The sequence below is a fragment of the Peromyscus californicus genome, unplaced genomic scaffold, assembly GCF_007827085.1.
Source record: "Peromyscus californicus insignis strain IS unplaced genomic scaffold, ASM782708v3 Scaffold_12__1_contigs__length_115047231, whole genome shotgun sequence".
Taxonomy (NCBI): domain Eukaryota; kingdom Metazoa; phylum Chordata; class Mammalia; order Rodentia; family Cricetidae; genus Peromyscus; species Peromyscus californicus.
Window position 1 is genome coordinate 113,883,267 of NW_026294413.1, and position 23,908 is coordinate 113,907,174.

The following is a 23,908-nucleotide window of genomic DNA, read 5'->3' on the forward strand; positions in this document are numbered from 1 at the left end:
ATGGCTTCAACTTTCCTCTCTGTTCTTCAAGCCCTATACATTCGACCCATCTTGTGCTTTGTTTTACCTACAATAAGGTTCTAATCCCTAAAAACTGAACACATTACTCCTAAAGAGGCCAATTTGGAAGCCATGATTCTGGTGTAGTTATAGTTACATCTGCCCCTGTGTCCAGAAGACCTTCAATTACAGTGTCATTTATTCACACTCATAGCCTTGGTCTTTAATCATTTATTGAAGTCTGCCAAAATATTCATTTTATGGTCTCTCCTGGAACTTTTGTTTCATTTCTAAAGCTATTGTATCATCCAGAGCAGTATTGTATTTTTTCCATAGGCATTAGGTCCTTTAATTGCTCCGGGGATAAGTTTCCCCCATGGTAACAGGGAATGACTAAACTAAGTTTGACATGGGGGCCTGCAAGAGGCCCCTTAATGCATTTCCCAATGGTAAAGTGTTGCCCTGCTTATCCCTTGTTGATCTGCATTTCATTGGTCCAGTGTTAGCCTTTCCCCATTTTCTACATAATCCAGAGGGTTGGGGCCTCCTGTTTGCATCATCCCTAGAAGAAACATTGTTTCTAGGAACACCCTGCCTATAGTTTCTTCTGAAATGACCTTGTTTACCACAATTAAAACATTTGACATTTCAGTTTTTCCTTATGCCCTTGGAAATCACCTCTTCTACCCAAGCATTATCATAGTCAAGAGATTCAATATTGACTGTGTGTTGGATCTATTCTTCTCTGGGTGCTGATCTGACCTTTAATGGCCCAGTTATCCTTTTGCATTGTAAATTAGCATTTTCAAAAGCCAAAGATTGAATTGAAAGTGCTTGCCATGTAAACTTGAGGACCTGAATCTGATCCCCAGCACCCACAAGAAAAACCAGGTGTGGTGGTGTGCACATGTAATACCAATACTGGTGAAGCAGACATAGGTAGATTAGTGAGACTTGATAATCAGCCTGCATGTTGTGATTAGTGAGTCCTGCATCCCAGTGAGAGATCCTATTTCATAAACCAAGGTAGACAGTTGAGGAACAACACCCAATGTTGACCACTGACCTGTACATGCATGTGCACATGTGCACTTGCACACTCAAAACACACACACACATACACACACACACACACACACACACACACATACACACACACACACATGTGTATGCATACATGCAAATATGAAAATGTTCAGTATCAGTCACAGGGGAATGCAAATAAAATCATAATAACTATTTCTTGCCCATTGAGGTTGGCTGAAATTTCAAGTTCTAATAGCCCCAAAAACATGTGAAAATGTAGAAACACTGCAGTATCTTTGAAAACATGTGTCTGTCAGGTGCTCAACAATCTCATTGCTAGTTATTTATCCAGAAAATGAAAGTACATGTCTACTGGCAGGTACCACAGGCATATCCACACAGGTTTGACTTACTAAAAATCAAAACTGAAACCAGTCCAAATATTCATCTGTAGGAAAATAGATAAAATGTATGATTCCCCAACAGAACTCAGCAGTTTAAAAGATCTACTGATGTTTGGTCAGTGTGGATAAATTTTAAAATCTTCATATTAAGTGAAAGAATCAAACACAAGAGTCCATTCTGCACAGTCCATCCTGTAAGAAGTGAACAGCAAATGGAAATTATCTAAGATGATAGAAATGGGAAGCATAACTACCCACAGACTGAGAATTGTCTAGCAGGGACCATTCTAGGGTAATGGCTATAATTTCATTGGAGTGGCATTTAAACTAATTTATATAGTTACCAGAATACACTAAAATTTGTGTTTCAATTATATAAATTTTACCCTAATAAGGAAATAAGAAAGGCCGGAGAACTGGCTCAGTGGTTAAGAGAAACAAAGTTTGCTGCTCTTGCAGAGAACCAAGTTTGATTCCTAGCACTCACGCCAGGCGCTTCACAATGGCCTCTAACTTCAGCCCCAGAGGACCCAGTGCCCTCCACTGGCCTCTGTGGACACTGCACTCATGTGCACACACTCAGCACACAAAGACACTCATACACATAAATAAAAATAATGGCAATAAATAAATAGACATGACACCATAACTATTTTGATAACTATCCACAGTGAAAGGTAGAGTTTTGGCTGAATTATAGCTCTCTGCTTTGAACAATAAGCTTATAAACCTTGGTATAATGGCCTTGTGTGATTGGACCTTGCCTAAGCCTTCTACCTCCTGCCCCTGCCTTCCTCTCAGGTCCGTACCGTGCTGTTGCTACTGTCTGAAGTAGGTAAATTCCTGGTATCTTATTTAGAATCTTGCTTGTTTTCTTTATTGTGTTTTTTATAACTTTTTTGTTTCTTTTTATACTTTTTCACTAGCAAAGAAGTTCCAACAGACTGAGAACTTCATCCTTCTCACCTTTGCATCACTGATGTATACCCAGAACATCACCTGGCTCAGTATTTATTGAATGTGTCAATAAATACATGAATATTCATGTCATCCCATATGCCATTACAGTGTTTGGACTGCAATCCTTAATTATTTAGGCAATTTCATTGTTTCTTCTTTGCAAGCAAAACAGACCTTTAAACTGGGTCACAAGGATTTTTGGTTGACAACCCCTCTTTTTGCTCCTTCTCCATTGCAGTCTTTGTATTCTCCATTTCTTCCCCAAGCACAGCTTACCAGAGACATCATTTAGTAGTATCCCTGATGATAACATTTGATCTACTCAACATACTCAGTCATCGTATCTGCTCTCTTCCTGTTCCTGACAGAATAGCTCACAAAGACAGCTTGAGGGTGTGGACGATATTTAATTTGTGATTTCAAAAGGTCCTTCTACCATGGCAGGGAAGATGTGGCAGAGCAGCCCACTTTTCCTCGTGGTGGGCCAGGAAGTAGAGACTGCTGAATTTCTGTTGGACTCCACCTTGGTCTGTTTCCTCAGCCTGGCTCCAGCCCACATTCAGAGCAAGTCCTTCTCTCTCGGTTGAGTCTCTTTAGAAATGTTCTCACTCACACCCACATGCCTCAATGTTCTTGGAGATTCTCTAGTAGACACTGATCTTCAAACTCTTCTATACCATGAGAGAGGTATTTATGTCTACCCACCAAGTGGTGCTTTCGTTTTTAAAACACGTGTTTCTATACTACTACAATAAGTAACATTCACAAAAACAACATTTAAAAGGGTGAGATGGAATTTTTAATATATTTATTTTGGCACTTAAGGTCAGTTGTGTGCAGCTGAAATGAAGAAGAGACTACATTTAGCAGTGATGTGAAAGACCACACAAGTGTTAATGCAGTTGAATTTTAACTCTAATTTTAATTTTAAATGATGATGACTTGAAAACTTTTTCATTTTTAAGTTAAATGATGCTGTCATTTAGTGCAAGAGGAATGGATTTTATTTTATTTTTTTTGGTCTGAAGTGTATTCTGAAATCATCTCATAGTATTTTTAATGCTAGCTATTTTCCCACAGGATATAGAGACTATTTTACAAGTAATAATGAGATTATAGGTATTTTATAGGTAATAATTAGATTAGAAAAGCAGAGAATGGGAAGCATAGAAGAACTATAGAATTGACTATGTTGGGATTTTTGTTTGTGTTTGTTGTTTTTTTGTTTTGTTTTGTTTTGTTTTGTTTGAGACAGGGTCTCATCTAGCACTGCCTGGGTTGGACTGTCTATGTAGATAAGGTTAGTATCAAAGTCACTTAAATCCATCTGCTTCTGCCTCTCAAGTGCTGGGATTAAAGGTGTACCCCATCATGCCTGACAAAAAACACTATGTTGATTTTTTAAAAAATAATTACACTATAAATATTAATAATAGTTTTTTAATGAAATGCCTCCTTGAGGAATTGACACTTATTGAAGAGTGGACATGTAATACATCCATAGAGAAGTTGCTAATGTAGGGGAACCTATTTATTTTGAGATAAAAGGTAAGGTTTTTAAGAAAGCATCAACTTGGCGGCACAGAAGCTGAGACAGTGTGTGGATTTTCAGCCTGGTGTGTTACTTTTGAGACATAAAGGAAACAGAATAGAAAAATGAGCCTCTCTCGATTTGAAGCAAACCTAATCTTTGTGATCATGGCCATGGTCTAAATCTATTAAAAATGTTCAGATTTGGTGTCCTTGGTATCACTGTGGGGTGACCTGAATAGTGAGCAATAAACTTGTGTATTAAAATTCAAGTTGGAAGATATGTGCTTAGGAAGTGAAACCGACAGTTAGTGCTTCATGTCTGTCTCTGCAAAGACTAAGAGCCTATGTAAAATGACAGGGGCACTCTCAGGGAGAGAAACCCATAATGTTTTCCTATTTAGTAGCTGACAGTGTGTCCCAAGGTAACACCAGCTTACGGGGCTGGAACAAGCATGGTTATTAAAGGCTAGCGGTTTCTCAGTTCATACAAATTGAATTTTTTCATAGGCTGGAGGACTGTGGAAATCTAGTGGAGAGTGATGAAATAAATTAGCATATTAAGTGAATTTATACATTCAGGCCTGTGAGCAATTTGAATTTAAGAAAGAAATTTTATTACTTCTTGAAAGAAAATGACAACTCTTCAATTCTGTGTTCGAACTCCGTGTTGGAAAAGGCTTATTTGATGAATTATATCGTTTTGATGATTATCCAAAGAAATGTATTTTAAATTCATGGGAATCTTTCTTCTTTCTTGTCTTTTTTTTTCAGAATTACTGATTTAGGAAACATCAAAAGAAGATTGTATTTATCAACCGTCCATAAGGAACTGTCCTCAACCCCTCTTCATGCAAAAATCCCACTCTTCATGATCAAGCGTAAAATTGTAAGTATCACATGAATGTTGCCTAAAATAGGATTAAATTTAATTCCCAAGGTATTCATTTTGGGCCCTTTCTGTGTATGAGGCCTTTTGTTAGGTGCCATGATGCTATTAAAAGTAAATAAAACACAGGGATTTCCTCCCTGCCCCTTGCCATCTACCAGGTAAAGAGTACTATTTGAATACAGTGTCACCAAAGCTGTGAAGGAAGCATACTGGAAGGAGAGGCCACCAACTCTGTCAAAGGGAAATTATTGTTGGCCAGCTGCAGGCTTCATGCAGGGGACAGCAGTGGGTGGATTTGGAAAGCATGTAAACAGGGAGGCACAGGAGACCTAGCACCCCAGACAAATGGACTACATGGGCAGAAGCTTGGAGGCTGGAAGTGGTACATCTCTCAGAAACACAGGCTAGTCATCACTATTATCAAATTTAAAACAGCTGAAGAAGCATAGTAACTCAGCACAGAAGCCTGGCACAGCGGAACACTTGACCTCCTGGTGACTTCAGAAGGGTCTGCGTGGTTGACTAGACTTTCTCAGGCTTTGGTCAATCTGAGTTTTATTTTAATGGTACTGCTCACAGTACCATGTTTGTGTACCACCTGTTCTAGAATATGCTTAATTCTTTACATTAAATTGACCCACTTTTTTGGTTTGGTTTGGTTTTTGTTTTTGTTTTTTGTTTTTTGTTTTTGAGACAGGTTTTCTCTGTGTAGCTTTGGAGCCTGTCCAGGAACTCACTTTGTAGACCAGGCTGGGCTTGAACTCACAGAGATTCGCCTACCTCAGCCTCCCAAGTGCTGAGATTAAAGACATGGGCCACCACTGCCCGGCTGACCCACTTTTTTGTTTTTAACTTCAATTTATTTTAAAAGAAAGCTTCATACAAGTTGTATAAACAGAAAAGTTAGTACGATCTTCCAAAATAAAATGTGAATAGGGCTGGGGAGATGGTTCAGTGGATAAATGCTCACTACTTAAGCATGGGAATTGGAGTTTAAATCCCCAGAACCCAGATTAAAGCTAAGTAAGTCTAACAGCCACTTGGAATCCCAACATTCAGGAGGCAGAAACAGAGGGTGGGAGTCCCTGGGGCCAGCTGACTCATGAGAATTGCTGAGCTCTGGTTTCAGCAAGTGACCCTGTCTTGATAAATAAAGAGCAATCAAGAAAGACAATAATGTCAACTTCAGGCTTCCACACACATGCACTGTGATGGAGAAGAGGAACTTATTAAAGCTGTGGAAGCTGGGCTGTAGGTATGTGATACAGAGCTTGCCTTGTATGCATTAGATTCTGAGTTTCATCCCTACCACCACAAAACACACATTAAAAAGAAAAGAAAAGGAAAACAGTTCTGTGGCTGGAGGAAATTGTTTTCATAGTGAGGTCTACAATGATTTGAATGGGTAGAAAGTGAAAATAATGTGACCATTTGCTGTAATTTGAGCTAGAGTTCATGAGGACTGGGTGGTAGCAATAGAAGAATAGATGTGAAGCAACCTGAGGTTCATGTATCTAAATGAACTGAGACATATGAACACAGGGTACATACAGATATGTGGTGCCCTTTCCTCTGCAAGAGTAAACACAAGAACTAGAGTTGAGACACTTGCTGTGTTTTTAAATGTGTGTGTTTATATATAATTTAAACATATACATAATGCAAATACTTTGTACAGCTTAAAGATAGGTCATTCCTGGACATGTGTACATATGAGCAAAGCCAAATGGACTAAATAGGATGTGTGTGTATATGTATGTGTCTGTGTGTATATATGTGTGCTATTTATATATTAATATTATATATTAATATATTAATAAAATATAATTCTATAAATATAATATTTATAGAATAGATGAGAATTAAGTAATTTGGGAGGGGGATACAGTAGTTGGGAAATGGAGGGGTTAATGATGTAGATATAGTGCTCATGTATGAAATTCTCAAAAATTAATAAAACTAATAATAATATTGCTAGTCTGAAAATTCTTGTGTTCATTTCATCTATAAAATACAGATAATATGAAGCATATAAAGTATATGTACCACAAAGTTGTTGGGATTTACATATTTTAATAATAAAGCTTTTAGAAGAGTGCCTGCTAGTACAGTAATCTCTGGGTAAAGATCATAGCTGCTGTTTGCACTTCAAATGCTACTTCCTATAAAGCCCATGAATTGGTCCTCTGTGGAAATTGCTCATCATTGTCATTGCATTTCCCAACCCTCATAACTGTTTCTTTCATTCTGCCTTTCACTCATCTGTTTACTTGCCTGTCTTCTCCATCAGACTATTAACATGTCCTGTTGAGCTTTTAGCCCTAGTTTTTGTCAATACATGGTACACAGTAAGTACTCATATACTTTCTGGACAAATTAACAAGTCTAATGTACCTCCTGATAAAATAATAAGTTTTGTAGCCAAATTATATATGTTTTATAATGTTCTTGGTGATTTAACAAATGTCTAGGAGTGTTCAAAAAAATGCTGAGAACTTGCTTTCACTTCCCTCATTTTCCTCCAAATTCAACAGTGATGAAGCAGAAGATTGATACACTCTCTTCCCAATGAGTGTCTATTGAACTAAAGTTGAGTAGTTTTAAGAACAGTTTTTATTCCAAGCAGTTAGAGATGCTAAGCATACCCCATTCATTCAGGACGCCATCCCTGAAGCCCTGTTTCCCCTGGTCAGTGTGATACTTGCCCTAGTTTTCTGCTTTGGGGCGGGGAGCAGATTATTCATTTTTTTTCTATCCATTATTATTTGTATCTGTCTTGATGGTAAGCCTCACCAGAGCATTCTAAAAGCACATCAGCTAACATTTAAAAGTTTGAAGATCTCATACAAAATTCCTGACTGTTGACCTCTGGAGACACCTAAGGTTTCCTAGTCTGAGACTACTACATGCTGTGAACTTCATTCCTCTTAGCTGATAGGCGTGCGCGAGTGCCCTGAGACCCGTCCACTTTACTCAACTGTCTGCCTGGGACTTCGAGGAATCCTGGTTCAGAATAGAATTGCTGAAATGTTCACTTTTCCTGTTCTATAGCTAAATCCTATAGGTGCCAACAGGCAATAAAATTAAATTCTTATAGCCAAACCGATCTGAATATTTATATATAGACCATTTTCTGTTTCAATTATCTTTAAATGTTAATCTTCCAAATTTATTTTCCATGTTATTCTTAATTATGAAGAGTCACTTTAACCTTTAAGTTTCTGCAATTTATATTTTTAACTTGAGTTTTCAATGGCAAGAACAATTTTAAAAATTAATAACCATCACATTAAACACGAAGTACCCACTTAGTCAAGACTCACAGGAATCCATTTTATTTATTCTTTACTACAACTTCTGTTAGCTGGTGATGGTGTAAACTGCACATCAGTGTCTTGCTACCAAAATGTGCTATAATGTATAATAAATTTAATTCTGTTTGAATGGGAAGTTAATTATGAGCTGTTGCTCAGAATGAATCTTTCACTAGAGATAAAGCAGAACAATGTGATAAATTACTTTTAGCAATCTTCTCACCTCAGACACCTAGTGTTTCTCATTTAAATGGATAAAATCATTCCTTAGGACTTGTACCTTCTTTAACCAAACTCTAGTGGCATATGTTATAGATTTTAATACAAACTGGAGGTCTAGTATATTGCACCTAAAATTGCTCAAGAACTGTCTTCTTCATTTTCCTCAAACATCATGCTTCCCATTGAGCCAATGATTTTTGTTAGGGTCCTGGAGAAGTCCCACAAAAGAACACCATTCATGTATGCAATCAACAAGAACATTGATTATCTTGAGAATAAAGGTACCAGCATGTTGGGGTCACATATCCTACACAAAGGCAAAATGGTACCACAAAAGAAGCTTGCAGGCTCTTCTAAAGCACAGATAAGGGGAGTTCCTAAGGAAGTTAGATCATTTTATCTATGATTGACTTAAGTGAATGGCAATTTTGTTAGTACATTCCTAATTGGCTAGGGCTAGCAAGGCCTGGCTAAGGCTATGACTTTTCCATTTGGGGGCAGGTCTGGATGAGTTCCAGGCTCTGTCCTTATTTGGTTATTACCTTGAGCTACTATGAGGCTGGGGTGGGGGAGGTTGGGTTAGGCCTAGCGTACCTTGAGCTGCTGTCAGGGGCATTAAAGATTGATTATCCTTTGTTCGTGGCTTCCTCAGAAATGTCCTGCTCAGTTTCAAGAAGCAGGAACACAGGTCTAGTTCTTAACTGAGTTATTGGGAGCCTATCATGGTATTTGCCTAGCTTTCTCAATTTTGAAGTTCAGGGTTTTGTTTTTGTTTTTTTGTTGTTGTTTTTTTTTTGTTTTTTTTTTTTGTTTTTTTTGGTTTTTCGAGACAGAGTTTCTCTGTATCTTTGGAGCCTTTCCTGGACTAGCTCTGTAGACTAGGCTGGCCTCGAACTCACAGAGATCCACCTGCCTCTGCCTCCTGAGTGCTGGGATTACAGGCTTGTGCCACCACCGCCCGGCAAGGTTTTTTTTTAAACATTTAATTTCTTTAGTATCACTATATGAGACAGGAATTAAAGAGGCAACCTTACTCAGATACAAGGTTATCTAGTTTCTTAAAATCTTTATAACCCAGTACCTACTATAATATTTATGGCATTTATTTAAGGGTTTATAACTGTTTCATCTCAAGTACATGAATGTCAATTTTTAAATATCCTTTTTTCTCTCTTTACTTCCTGTCAGGCTAACAGGTACTACATTTACTTGAGGAAGGGAGATCTATCCTCTGCTGACCTCAAATGCTTGAGTAAGCACCACTGGTTCCAAGTGGTTTAGAAACCAATGACTCAGCTCTAAGGCCAGCCTATTTTTACAGCATATACACAGAAGGATGTTTTGGAGAATGAAGTGTGGGCCTTGGGGCCTTATTACTGGCATTCAGACTCTGGTCCTGTTGCCTTTTGGCTGCAGACTCTTAGGCCAAGTCAATTAATTTCTCTGCACTTCAGTTTTCTTGTCAGTTAAACAGGGCCAGTTGTGGAACTGGCTAAGTAGAGTTGTTTGAACTAAATGAGTTTTGTCTTAGAGCAACACCAAGCTCATAGTGAATGCTCACTTAATATTATGTTTAAAAATATACTGTTACTCTGCTGTTTTCTCTAAACATGAACCCATTAACTTACGCTATTGTAAATGAATATCTGAACTGAAGTTTATTTTAATTAATAAATATTTATTAAATTACTAGATTCATGTGAATCCAAAGATTATTGACATATGGTCTTTCAAATACTGCACAATTACTAATAGAACATGCTAAAAAACACTGTTATTGAAAGAGAATACCAGACATAGCTAGTCCAGCTAGAAATAACAAATACGTCTCATCAAACTGGAAATGGTTGCAAATAATTTAACTATTACGTAAACAAGATTTGACTCTTTAAAAAAAAAGCTGGAGTTCACTTCCTGTTTCCTTTGGGTCAAGATGTGGAAATCTCAGTTCCTTCTCCAGCACCACGTCTACCTGCATGTCACCATGTCCCACCCACCGTGATGATTATGGACTAAATCTCTGAAACTGTAAGTTAGCCAGTTAAATGTTTTCTTTACAAGAGTTGCCATGGTCATGGTGTCTCTTCACAGCAGTAGAGACCCTAACTAAGACAGAAGTTGGTACTAGGAAATGGGGTATTGCTGTGATAGGCCTGACAATGCTTTTGTTTGAAGGAATATGGACCTTAGGACCGTGGATTAGAAAAACAGTTGAACACTTTAAGTGCTGTTTAGTGGGCCATCCTAGTAGGAGCAAGGAAGACATTAGTGCTAAGAGTTATTTGAACTGTGGAGGCTTAGCTCAAGAGGTTTCAGAGGAGAAGAATTTTAGTACGTGGCATAGAGATCATACTTGTGATATTTTGGTGAACAATGTGGCTGCTTTTTGCCCTTGTCCAAAGAGTCTGCCTAAGGCTAAAGTGAAGAGTTTTGAAAAAATTTCATTTGTCAGAGGAAATCTCAAAGAAGCCTAGTATAGACTCTGTTCTATGGCTATTAGTGTTAACTCTAATGAAGATTTATAATGAAAAGGAGCAAGCTGAGAAAAGAAAGATACAAAATGTACAATTTGAGGAGAAAAGGAGTGCCAGGAAGTAGAATGGAGCTAAGTCCTCTGTTCTAGGAGATAAACAGATTAAGAAATAGAATAAAAGGAGTGGTGATCTCAGGGTAAGATCCCACCCAGCTAAGTTTCCAACTTGTGAAAAGGAATTAAAGAAAAGTTTAGAGCCTGCTGGCGTGGTACATGCCTTTAATCCCAGCACTGGGAAGGCAGAGGCAGGTGAATCTCTGAGTTTAAGCCCAGCATGTTCTACAGAACAATTTCCAGAACAGCCATGCTTAGGCAGTGAAGGTAACTATCAAAAACAGATAGCTGGTGAAGATGTAATTGAAAGATCTATGAGTTTAAGACCAGCCTGGTCTATAGACCAAGTTTCAGGAGTATATAAGTCAATAAAGTCAATAAAGATGTAATTGAACAAGGAGACCATGTTCCAGGCCTAGCAATCAGCAGAACTTGGCAGTTTCAGCAATGTGGTTCTGGCTTTAGAGTCAAGAAGTGACTAAGGAAAGCAACTGAGGCCAGACATGTGTCAGGGGTCCCTAAATGGAGGCCTAGAGAGGCCATTGCATGAAGCTGTGAAGATGCAGCATGGATTGCCTTGGAGAACTAAAGATGTTGGAAATGCCAGCGCTGTGGGATACTTGCCGAGGAGAGCTGCTAATGGAGTAGAACCAGCCCAAGAGAGAGAAGTGTGTTGCAGTCAGCAAAGCTGAAAGGAGTTGGAGATCTGAAGAGTGCTTTGATAACAGACATGGCGATGCAGAGTTTGGAGTTTGCTTTGGTCTAGCAATTTCTTACTGTGGTCCCTTCCCCACATTTTAGAATAGTAATGTATAGTCTGTGCCATTATATGTTGGAAGTATGTGATCTGTTTTTAGATTTTGATTTTACTGGGGATTACAGTTAAGAGATTGTGTGAATCTCAAAAGAGACTTGGAACTTTAGCCTTTTAAACATTGTTGAGACTGTGATAGACTATGGAGACTTTTAAAGTTGTACAAAATGCATTTGCATTATGATATTGTTATAAACTTATGGGGGGGGCATAGAGTGAAATGTGATAGTTTGAATATAATTGGCCCCGTAAGCTAATAGGGAGTGGCACTATTAGGAGATATGGCTTTGTTGGAGGACATGTGTGTCACTGTGGAGGCAGGCTTTGCGGTCTCAGTTGTGCTCAAGCCATGCCCAGGGTTCTCAGTTCAGTTCCTGTTGCCTTCGGATCAAGATGTAGAATTCAGCTCCTTCTCCAGCACCAGGTCTTCCTGCATGCTGCCTTGCTTCTCACCATGATGATAATGGACTGAACCTCTGAAACTGTAAGCCAATCAATTAAATGTTTTCCTTTATAAGAGTTGCTGTGGTCATGGTGTCTCTTCACGGCAATAGAAACTCTAACTAAGACAGCCCTCAAAACTAACTTTGCGCTATCAGTTTAATACTGTAATGATTCTCTTTCTGGACTTTATCATTCTAGAGTGAAGATGAAACTTATTGACCACTTACTGTGTTCTCTGTTTTCATTCCATCAGCCTTTATTCAAAGTTATCTAATTCATTGTCAGGTTTTGTACTGTCCTAGTCTGCTATGTCTTTGTAAATTTTTCCTAAATGACCTTGACCAGGTTTTAGAGTTCAAAAACTAAACACTATATACTATGTGCCAGAAGTTACTCAATTAGTTTCATTTTTTAAAATCTGGAAATAAAATCACTATCTCCTACAGAAAAAAAAAGTCCAGAAGCTGGGTCCACAACATTCACAGTATCCAATACATCATTAAAAGATGTTTCCAACAATACAAAGTGAACAAAAGCGATACCCAACATGTAGGGATAGGAAACCTAAGTTGGGCAGGACTTCCAAGCAAGGACTTCTAGTACTCCTCAGAGAGTAGGAGTTGGAAAGCAGCTACTCTGCAATATGGTGACAGCTGAAAGCACTGCTCAGCAGCGAAGAGCCAGAGACCCTACCAAAGGCTCAGTCACAGCTGGAGTGCTCTGCCTCCACTGCCTAGTGCATACAACTGCAGAGGGTTGAACCCCAATTTGAGAGAAAAGGAGCATCTCAGAAAGTTTGCACCATACTTTTGTAAGTTAAACAAGAGAGTGAATAAAAAAGACAAAAGTCATTTGCATGGCAGCTACACTAAAGAGAAAGCATGGAGTCCCAAGCACGGAGGGTGAATCAGAGTCTCAGAAGCACCATCAAGGACTGGAGCTGGAGTTCAGTTGATAGAGTACTTGCTTTGTGTGCAGGAAACCCTGGGCTCAGTCCCCATAACTGCAGGAAATGGGGCATGCTAATGCATACCTAGACTGCAAGCTGTCAGGAGGTGGAGGAGGATAGGAAGTTCAAATTCCTAAATGCCTACATAATAAGTTTGAGGTTAGCCTTAGCTGTATGAGACCTTGTTTCAAAGAGAGAGAAGAGGAGAGAAAAGGAAGATGGGAGAATATGTGAGAACCAATCTTGGATATGCCTTTGAGCAAATCTTCAATCCAACAGTGCAATCTTTGGCCCATATACTATATGCATACCAGAAAAATACTCAGCACTCAGACTGGCACAGCAAAAGACCATTTTTAAAAGACCTGTGCTGTAGATGTCTAGGAACCTATGGAAGCCAAGTTCCTTCCCTGCACAGCTTGTGAACCCAGAGCAAGTTGCATGTGACTCTGATCTGATGTCTATGCTATAGAATACCTAGAAATAGAGGGGAGATGGGGAATAAGAATAGAGGGGAATAAAGACCATGCAGTGTTCCACAGGTGGAAATCTGGTCTTAGCCTTATATTGAAGTAAACCACACAGAAATTGTCTTTTACCTCTGCTCATGCAAGGGACAAGCCCAATCCCATGTGCACCTAAATGAAGGACCACACATTGACACCCCTGCATGTGGTCCCACCCAAGGGTCTGGACAGGGACAAGTCCTGAACCTGTGCTCACACAGGTAATAAAAAAAATCTGTAAACTAAAAGCAGCCTCTCCCAGAATTCAGATTCTTCCACATCTTTTTAGATGAAGTACAACCAGTGCTCCTCAAACTGTTCCATTCAACAGAAAGGAAAGCTTGCTATCAAACTAGTTTTATAAAACTAGTATTACCCATACCAAAAGCAGTTAAGAATACAACAATTATGATTATAAGCTAGTCTCCTGATATAAACACAGTGGCAGAACTTCTCAATAAAACATGTACAGGCTGAATTACAACTATTCATCAATAAGATCATTCACTATGCCCAGGGTTCCTTCCAGGGATGAAAGAGTACTACAAGGCATATGTCTTAGTTAGGGTTGCTGCTGTGATAAAACACCATGACCAAAAGTAGCTTGGGGAGGAAAGGGTTTATTTCATCTTACAACTTGAAGTCTATTATTCAGAGAAGTCAGAGCAGAAACTCGAGGCAGGAACTGATGCTGAGGACATGGAAGAGTGCTGTTTACTGACTTGCTCCCCATGACTTGCTCAGCCTGCTTTCTCATAGAACCCAGGACCACCTGCCCAGGGGTGGCAGTGAACTGCCCCCACCCCTGCATCAATCATCAGTCAAGAAAATGCACCACAGGCCAGTCTGATGGGGGAATTTTCTCAATTAAGGTTCCCTCTCCAGAAATGACTCTAACTTGTTGTCAACTTGACATAAAACTAGCCATTACAACACACCAATCAGTAGATGCAGGAAAGACATTTGACAAAATGATTCATCCCTACAGCATGAAAGTCTAAAGAAAGTTCGACTAGGAGGAACATACATCAATATAATGTAATAAAGGGTACATTTATGACAAACCCACAGCCGACATTATTATCGTTCTAGTTTGAGTACATGTGCTGCCGAAGTGAGCACTCCAACATTATTATAAGTGAAAGAAAAACTTTAAAATTCCACTAAAATTAGAAATGAGACAAGATTGTCCTCCTCCACTCTTGTTCCATATTGTGCTTGAAGGATTAGAGTGATAAGGGAAAGGGAAAAAGAGATATGAAAAAGAAACTACCTTTTTGCATATAATATAATCCTATTTGTAAGAGACCATGTGACACGAATCTTAAAAGGTCTTAATGAAAATAAACCTGGAGCCAGATATTGAGGTGAAAGCTGAACAATCAAAGAGCAGAGTAAGCCAGCCAGGAGTTCTTACCTCTATGAAATCCTCAGTCTAAAGAGAAGACTTCCTGTTTCCTCATCTTATATACCTTTCTGTGTCCTGCCACATTACTTCCTGGGATTAAAGGTGTGTGTCCTTCCCAAGCAAAGACATGAGATCCCAAGTGCTGGGATTAAAAGTGTGTGCCACCACGCCTGGCTCTGTTCCCATTGTGGCCTTGAACTCACAGAGATCCAGCTGGGATCTCTGCCTCCTGAATGGTAGGATTAAGGGTGTATGCCACCACTGTCTGACCTCTGTGTCTAATCTAGTGGCTGACTGTGTCCTCTGATCTCCAGATAAGTTTTATTGGGGTACACAATATCTCACCACAAGACCCTAAAGAGTCCACTAGAAAATGTAAAACTCATAAACACATTCAGCAAAGTAATAGAATATAAAATAGACAAAAGTCAGTAACTTCCTGTATACCAATAGCAAGCATGACGAGAAACAAATCAAGAAAAGAATCTATTCGCAATCATTTTTTAAATATACCTATATGTTGGGATGTACTGCTGGCTGGTTGAGGTCACAGTCTGCCATAAGCCTAAGCTTTTTCTCTAAGCTTGGCAATATGGAACTCCCTCCCTCCCCAGCAAGGCTTCTTGCTCTCAAACTGCCTTTATCTGGAGAATGTCCCTGGGCCCGGAGGACTGACCTTATCTGAAAGCTATCTGTAATGTCTCTAAAACCAGATGCCTGACTTATTGTTAGCTCAAACCCTGACAGAGATCTCTGCGGGAAGGCTCCCTTGCTACACATGCTAGGAGCCTTTTGATAGGAGCATGCCTCTTAATACTAATTAGGTGATGCCCCTGCCACTGTCCCCAGCCCTTATATTCCTCTTTCTTCCTGGAATGAAGTGGTGCTGTAACACTTAACCATCTCCCTAGAGAGCTGTCTCCGCTAACTCACAAGCTGTGGGATCCTCCTCACTCGTTCTGGCTCCCTCCCACCTTGGAGCGAACAGCACCTAGAAATAAACCTAACCTAGGAAGTGAAAACTTCCTCTAAAATTAAAATATTCTAAAACACTGAAGAAATCAAAGAAGATGCTAGAATATGGAAAAACCTCCCACGCTTCTGGATCAACAGAATTAATACAGTGAAAATGTATCACTGAAGGCAATCTATAGATTCCTTGTCTACTCCAATGACATCATCACAGAAAATAAAACTCAGAAGAATCACATGGAAGCAGAAAAGACTCAGAATATCCAAAGCAAGCATGAATAAGAAGAATCAATGGCATTCTTGGTGGCTTGAACTGGGGCATGTTAAGTCTTTTAGAACAATAGTGCTTATATAATATTATTATGGATAAAGGAAACCCACACCTCCATTCCCTGTGATCTGGACTTCAGCAGGCCATCAGGTTCCACCTGATGGGCCTATCTATTGGATTTGTTCCTGGTATTCTAATGACTTCCATGTCAACCTTCTAACCAGCCTTCTCACTTCACACTTGTATGACTGACAGATACAAGACTATGCTGTGTCTCAGTGATCTTTATCCTAACACAGCCCCACCTCATCCCCAAAAGACCTCCTCTGTCTTTAGAATATTCCTACATCAAGGATGACCCAAACTTAACTTCCCAGTGCCCTGCACATTATTATTTACAGAACTTTAGAAACATTTGCCTTGTAGAGAATCTGAGGTCGCTTCCTAAGCCTTTAAAACTTGGTCTCACGGGCTTGATGCCCCACCCAAGACTCCTCCCAGAAGTCCCACAATCTAGCTGACTATCATTACCCAGATATACTTAATCCCACATCCTCCCTAGCTAACTACTCCAGGCTCCCCAAGAGACCATAGTATTCTCATGGCCTAGGATGTAACTCTACTGTTGAGTCATCTACAAATAAAAAAATAATCTTGTTGGTGTAATTGGTAACCCACTCCAGTCTCTAACTGATCTGCTACTGAGACACCGTAGGCTCAGCTCCATATTAAAATCAACATCCTCCTAGAAAAAGCCATATTTATAAACTGTATTTCTAAAAATAATTGAAGAACCTCATATTTAAGAGAAGTACATGGAATTTTAATTCTACTTTGGTTTTATTTTCAAAAATTATTTTTCTGTTTTTATCCTACAATCTTAAATATATCGTAATCTCTCACTAATGGTTATTTTTCCTCTTTCTTTATTCAGTCAGACCATAGAATTCATTTGATGAAGTATTGAGGGGTCTAATTGTTTAATAGGCTGGAATTAGTACCTGCAAGAGTACTTCAAAATTGGCACACACCCGGCATAATTGCAAATCCTTTAGAAGAATCTATTTCTGTACAATAGGTTAATTGGTTGTAAGTAGATAGTACTAGGTACCATTTAACCAAGCTTCTAATTTAATCCCTACCTTTTAAAAATCAAAACTAAAATAGCTAATTGTCATCAAATTAATCCCCGTGGAAAATACAGCAGGCTGCTTGTCTCTGATGTTCAAGCTTTAAGTGTCGTAAAGCACCTGCCTTTAACTTCACACTGGTGCCCACAGACAAGAGAGCTATTTCCCAGAGCAGCCATGGTGTCTCGAGATGGGAGCATGAGAGTCAGCTAGCCAATGTAAAGTTCAGATTATGGTGATTCAGATCCCTGAGGAGAATCAGGGCCATTTTTAAGGAAACTTAAGTCAAACAGAAGGAGCACTCTGGAGCCAAGGCGGAGGCTTCAGATGACCACCTTAATTCCAGTCATGCTGTGGGTCTCTTATGTGCTGTGGAAGTTCCTAACTTGCTTCTGTTCCCTGTTCTTAGTGGTGCAATCTGTGCATTGACTTGGTTGCATTCACCAGTGAGATATTCAAGGGAGCAGTTTTCCAGTCGTTGGACGGAATTATTGTTTCTGCTAACTGTAAGCTTCGGAAGATCTTCACTTTAAAATCAAAGCCTCGAGAAACTGCTGATAAAGATGGTAAGCTTTCTTTTCTAGTTTTGGGGACCTTTCTTTCAGAGAAATGTAAAGTAAGAGATAAACTTAAATATTAATATAGAATGCAAATATAAATTATAGACATAAAAGTTTTTTTAAATCGAGAACAGTTCCGATATTGGCTAGACTGATTTGTATTGCCACCATCAGCATATAAGGTTCCCTTTCCCCACACCTTGGCAGCATTTCTGAGGTGAGATAGAACCTCTACAGTTTGAATTTCCTTAGGTTGATGTTGAACATTTTTTCATGTTTATTACCCATTCTTACTCCCTCTTGAGAACCATCTATTTCATCGGCTTACTTAGTAATTGAGTTGTTTTGATTTGGGGTAGTGGTTCTTTTGATATTCTAGATATTAATCTTCTGTCAAGTATTGACGCATTCTATAGACTGTGTCTCCACCCAGCTCATTGTTTGCCTTGCAGTGCAATTACACATAGGTTCGAATTGCACGTAGTCCTAGTTCTGTGTTCTTGCCCCTCCTTCCTGGACTACTGGATCCTTGTTAGGAAGTTCTTGCTGACGCCTGTATTTTTGTGTTTTCCCAATTTTCTCCTCTAATGGCATTACTTTGAATCTTCTATTAAATTCTGTATAGAGTTTAGGGATCTAGTTTCACTCTTTTTGTTTGTTTGTTTTAATTTCAATATACTTTTATTTTTAAAACAGTTAACAACAGTAAGTGCTTAGCCCATTTTGGCATTGTACTTTTATGAGTGGATAATCCGGTTCTCTCAGTAACATTTTTTGAAGAGACTGTTTTTCTCTATTTTATGGTCTGAGCATCTTTGTAAAAAATCAGGTTGCTAAAGCTACATGGTCAAAATTGCTTTGGGTATTTAGTGTCTTTTGTGTGTCCATATTAATTTTACAATTGTTTTTGCTAGTTCTATGACAACTGTTATATTAAGGTTCTCTAGAGGAACTGAACCAATAGTAACCAGTAGGAGTAGTAGTGTATTTGTGTGTGCGTGTGTGTGTGCGCGCGCACGCGCACATACATGGAAAAAAAAAACCTTATTAAATCAACTTACTTTGAAATAGTAACAACAGTTGTCTCATACCTGAGAAACTGAGAACAAGGTAGTTGCTCTGTCCTCGAGGCTGGGTACCTCTTCAATTAAGTAGTCCATTGTGGCTCTCTCACACTGGAGAGGACAATAGCTCAGGAGTTACTTAGTCACATAGGCCAAGTGTCTCAGTAGTTCCATCTGACAAAGAACATGTGGAGCGTTCCTGGGGGATACTGGTCCTCAGGCAATGACAGAAGCCTGGAAATGTTGGTTCTAATAGCAGCAAAGGAATCAACAGCAGCGGCAGCAGGCAGCAAGGGCCAGGCCAAGGGAGCACAGGCAGATTATCTTCCTTCCTCCACACACCCCTTTTATCGGTGCTGCTACCTGAAGCTACATCACAGATGTCGTTGCATTTTTTTTTTTTTTTGAGGCAGGTTTTCTCTGCATAGCCCTGGCTGTCCTGGAACTCAGTCTGTAGACCAAGCTGCCTTGAACTCAGAGATCTGCCTGCCTCTGCCTCCTGAGGCAGCTTCATTGGACTTTTTGAATCTTATTTTATATATTCTTTGAGAATTTTGTACATATATGCAATGTCATTTGAATTTTGATAGGGATTGCATGTAATCTATAGATTTCTTTCATAGATATAACCATTTTTATTGTATTAATTGTACTGATCCATGAGCCTGGGGGATCTTTCCACCTCTGCTGTTTGAAATTTTTCACTATAGAGATCTTTTATTTTCTTATTTAGGTTTTTTTCCAATGTAATATTTGAACCATTGTGAATGGGATTGTTTTGCTCATTCTTCTCACTATGTTCATTGTTTGTACATAGAGAAAAATTACTTATTTATATAAGTTGATTTTTATATCCTCATGCTTTGCTAAAAGTGTTTTATCAGTTTTAGAAATTTTATGTTAGTTTTTAGATTCTTATGTACAAGATCATATTTTCTTCCAATAGAGCCACTGACTTCTCACTTTCTTATTTGCACCCTTTATTTATTTAATCTTGTTTGTTTGTTTTTTCGAGACAGGGTTTCTCTGTGTAGCTTTGCGCCTTTCCTGGAACTCACTCTGTAGCCCAGGCTGGCCTCGAACTCACAGAGATCTGCCTGCCTCTGCCTCCCGAGTGCTGGGATTAAAGGCGTGCGCCACCACCGCTCAGCATTATTTATTTAATCTTACTGCACTAGCTAAGAAGAAGAGTAGAGGAAGAAGATATCCTTGTCTTCCTGTAGTGGAAATACTTTAAGTTTTTCCCTGTTTAGTATAATATTAGCTATAGTTTTGTCGTATTTTGCCCTTAAGCTGTAGTTGGTCCCTTCTATTTCAGATTTTTGAGTGTTTTTATAATGTAGATTGTGCTGAACTTTGTCAGAGGCATCAATTGATGATCATGTGACTTCTATCCAGAGTATTCCATTGTATCACATTTTGTGTGTGTAGGCTTATTCTTGCATTCCTAGAATGAAGCCTTCTTGATCAATGGACAATGATCCTTTTCTGGGGTGGGGGGGGGGTCAGACCTATCTTTATTCCATTTGGGTTAATAAACTTTAAAAATTGGGTTCCATAGTCAGAAAATAAAATTCTGTGTCCCAGGAAAACATCTTTAAGTTCTTAGTAATAAATCTTTTTTTAGAGATAATAGTATTACAACATTAACCCCTTTCCCTTCCCTCCAAACCTCCCAGATACCTCTCCTTACTCTTTTTTTCAAATTCATGACCTCTGTTTTCATTCATTGTTATTACATGTATATATAAATGTTTGTATGTGTGTTTGTGTATATGTGTATATATACATACATACACATATGTATATATTCCTAAATACCTAAGTTCAATATGTTCATATAATGTTACTTTTATATATGTTTTAAGAACTGACCACTTGGAGTAGAATATTATTTTAAGGTATGTTACTTTTGCTTATGTTGCATTTGTTTAACTCTGTGGAGTTTTGTTACTGGGCCTGGGTAAAACACCTGATGGTCTAATAAAGAACTGCCCAATAACAAGGCAGGAGAAAGGATAAGTGGGGCTGGCAGGCAGAGAGAATAAATAGAAGGAGAAATCTGGGAGGAGAGATCTCACAGCCAGAGGAGGAGGACTCCAGGGGCCAAGCCACCCAGCTACACATCAAGCCACGGAGTAAGAGTAAGATTTACAGAAGTAAGAGAATGGGAAAAGCCCAGAGGCAAAAGGTAGTCAAGATAAGTTACATTAAGGAAAGCTGGCAAAAAATAAGCCAAGCTAAGGCCAGGCTTTCATAATTAAGAATAAGCCTCCATGTATGGTGTGATTTATTTAGGAGATGGGTGGCAGGGTCTCCCAAAAGAGTAAAAACCAACAACAACCATTTGGTATTGGATAATCAATTTGTGTCTACTTTCCTGCCACCCTCACCAGGGAGATTTCTTCTTCTTCATGCTTCTCTCTGTTGAGTGAAGCATGTTATCATAGTTGTCTGATCAGGTTACGTGCTGCAAGGGAGACTGGTAGAAGCACATACATGGTTTCTGTTTTGCAGAGCAGGATTCATTGTATGAGAAAGCCACTAAATTAAGGATATACAAATGACAGTGAGCATCCAAGAACTCCAGAGTTTCCTCACTCTCTTCTTACTCTGTATGAGTTTCATGTAGTGATTTGACAGCAATGATAATTTCCTATTGAATGTGTTAGAAATGGAAAGAAAGTTGAGTTCTTCACATTGTCTATATAAAGACTAGAATATGTACATTATTCTTCATTTATCATATTATTGATTAATACATTCTGTAGATTATTTAGCTGTCTAGTGTTTACATATGAATATACAATCTTGTTACAATGCTTATAAACATCACAAAATATTGAAAGAATACTAATGATTTCCTTTTATTTTCACCTGGGATTGGGTTATTTTATTAAAAATCAGTTCTTCTAGGAGCTAAGAGTAGATCTGCACATAGATGTCACAGGTGATTTTTAGAACTTTGTCTGTGAACTTTAGACCTGTGTTCCACCTGGATGTGGGTCATTAACATTATGCCTATACATTTCGTTTGATAATAAAACAGCAATGCATGCTGACAGTTCTCCAGAGATCACAAGGAGACAAATGCTCCTGTACGTATTACCTATCACTTAGAGGCTACAGTTGAGATACTGCAAAAACCTTCTAATAAAATGCTGCAACATGTACAGAAAATTATATGCACTCTATATCAGATCATAGTAAATTAATCATAGCCTAATAAATATATATATGTAAAGAAAAAAGTGAACCAAGCATTGCAAGTGAAATACATGTTTAATCTCTGATCCTTCTTTAAACTCCCATCAAAATTATCCAGAAATTTTTTAAAGGGTATAAATTCACAAGGATGCAGTGTAGGAGAAGAAAAAAATAGCAGACCAAAGTTGCCTCTACATTTTTAACCTGAAGGAGTGTCATAGGAGAAGAAATAAAGCTGAAGCCTTTGAATCTACACAGAAGTTGGCCAGAGATTTGAGGGGAGTTTATTCTGCCATGGCTGCCATAGGGTAAGGGACACACTAAAGACAGGGAGAGTGGTTACAGTTGGTTCAGGTGGCTTCTCTGGCCGCATATAACCATGTGGCAGATGTGTTCTCTAAGGAAACTGAGGCAGAGAGCTTTGAATTCAGCTACATTCGGCACATGACACAGCAGGGAGAAGGAATAAATTATGACTGGGAATGTTTTATCTCAGTTAATAGAAGATACATCTGTAAAAGAGTCATTTGTTCTCACCTCACTTCAGTAATCATTTTATTGAAGCGTAGGTGTTATATTGTCAACTTTTTGTATGCATATAGAAGCATGCCCAAATCCTAAATGTGCCTGTTGTGGAATTACAGCAGTGTTGACACATTTCTGTATTTCTGTAATCAAGAAATTTGAGCATTCCTGTCAATAAATTTGAGCATTAAAAATATCCTGAAAATGCTGCCATCCTCACATGATTGTGGCCATCTCCCTCCTGGCTTTCGTCAGATTCATTGTGCTTGTTTCTTCACTTCAGAAAGCTGGGATCACACGGTGCCAGCACTTTCATTGTGGATCTATCTGTGTCACATGTCTCTGTAAGTGCTGCTCATCACTATAGCCTATGACATTTACAGAACAGCCCTTACTGTATCGTTGTTAGGCTGTTATGACCAATGCTGCTGGAAGCGGTCTCCTTTGGAGCTCTTGGGTGGTACTTTTTTTTCTTAGCATTTTCCTGGAGCTGAATGGCTACACACTTCTCATTCTTCAATTATGTGCATTGATTCTAGAATTTCATTTGATTTTTTTATAGTTTCCATTCTGAAAGAATTTTTCATCTTGTTATCAAACTTGTCAATTACATTAATCAAAGCTATTTTTAAATTCATGTCTCATGATTCCAATATCTGAATCCATTGGTGGGTTTCTTAAATTGAATTTTGAATATACAGATATACAATATAATACATTTAATGTGGCATTTTTGTTCTGGATATGATTGTGTTCTATCCTTACACATGCCACACTCTGCTGTTCTCACCCACCATCTCTGCTATTTGCTGGTCCTCTTAGACCATCAGATAGTTCCCCCTTCCTCTTTGATATCACGGATATCCATTTCTCTCTCTTCCCCCATTTAAAATCGTTCTCTGTTATCATGGTCCCCTTTGTAATTCTCCCTCTCTCTGTTTCTCTCTGTCTCTGTCTCTCTCTGTCTCTCCCTGTCTCTCTCTCTCCCTCCCTCCATCCCTTTCTCTCCCACCACCCCCCTCTCTCTCTCTCACACACACACACTCACACAGGTTGTTGGTTGTTTTTTACTCTTTTGCTCTTAGCTCTTTAAAGACTTTATTTTATAAACTATTCATTTTTT

The 23,908-nt window shown here is 38.8% G+C and overlaps 1 protein-coding gene across 13 annotated transcripts in view; it reads left to right on the forward strand.

The window, feature by feature from the left end:
- Cfap20dc (CFAP20 domain containing) overlaps positions 1-23,908 on the forward strand; it is a 242,116-nt gene that overhangs the window by 87,467 nt on the left and 130,741 nt on the right. For all 13 annotated transcript variants that reach the window (XR_008217213.1, XR_008217214.1, XM_052734151.1 and 10 more), the window contains 2 exons: positions 4,695-4,809; positions 17,839-17,995. Coding sequence is in view for 11 of the 13 variants with exons in the window: in XM_052734151.1 (XP_052590111.1) it covers positions 4,695-4,809; positions 17,839-17,995 (272 nt within the window). In the remaining 2 variants the exon portion in view is untranslated. The remainder of the gene's footprint in view (positions 1-4,694; positions 4,810-17,838; positions 17,996-23,908) is intronic.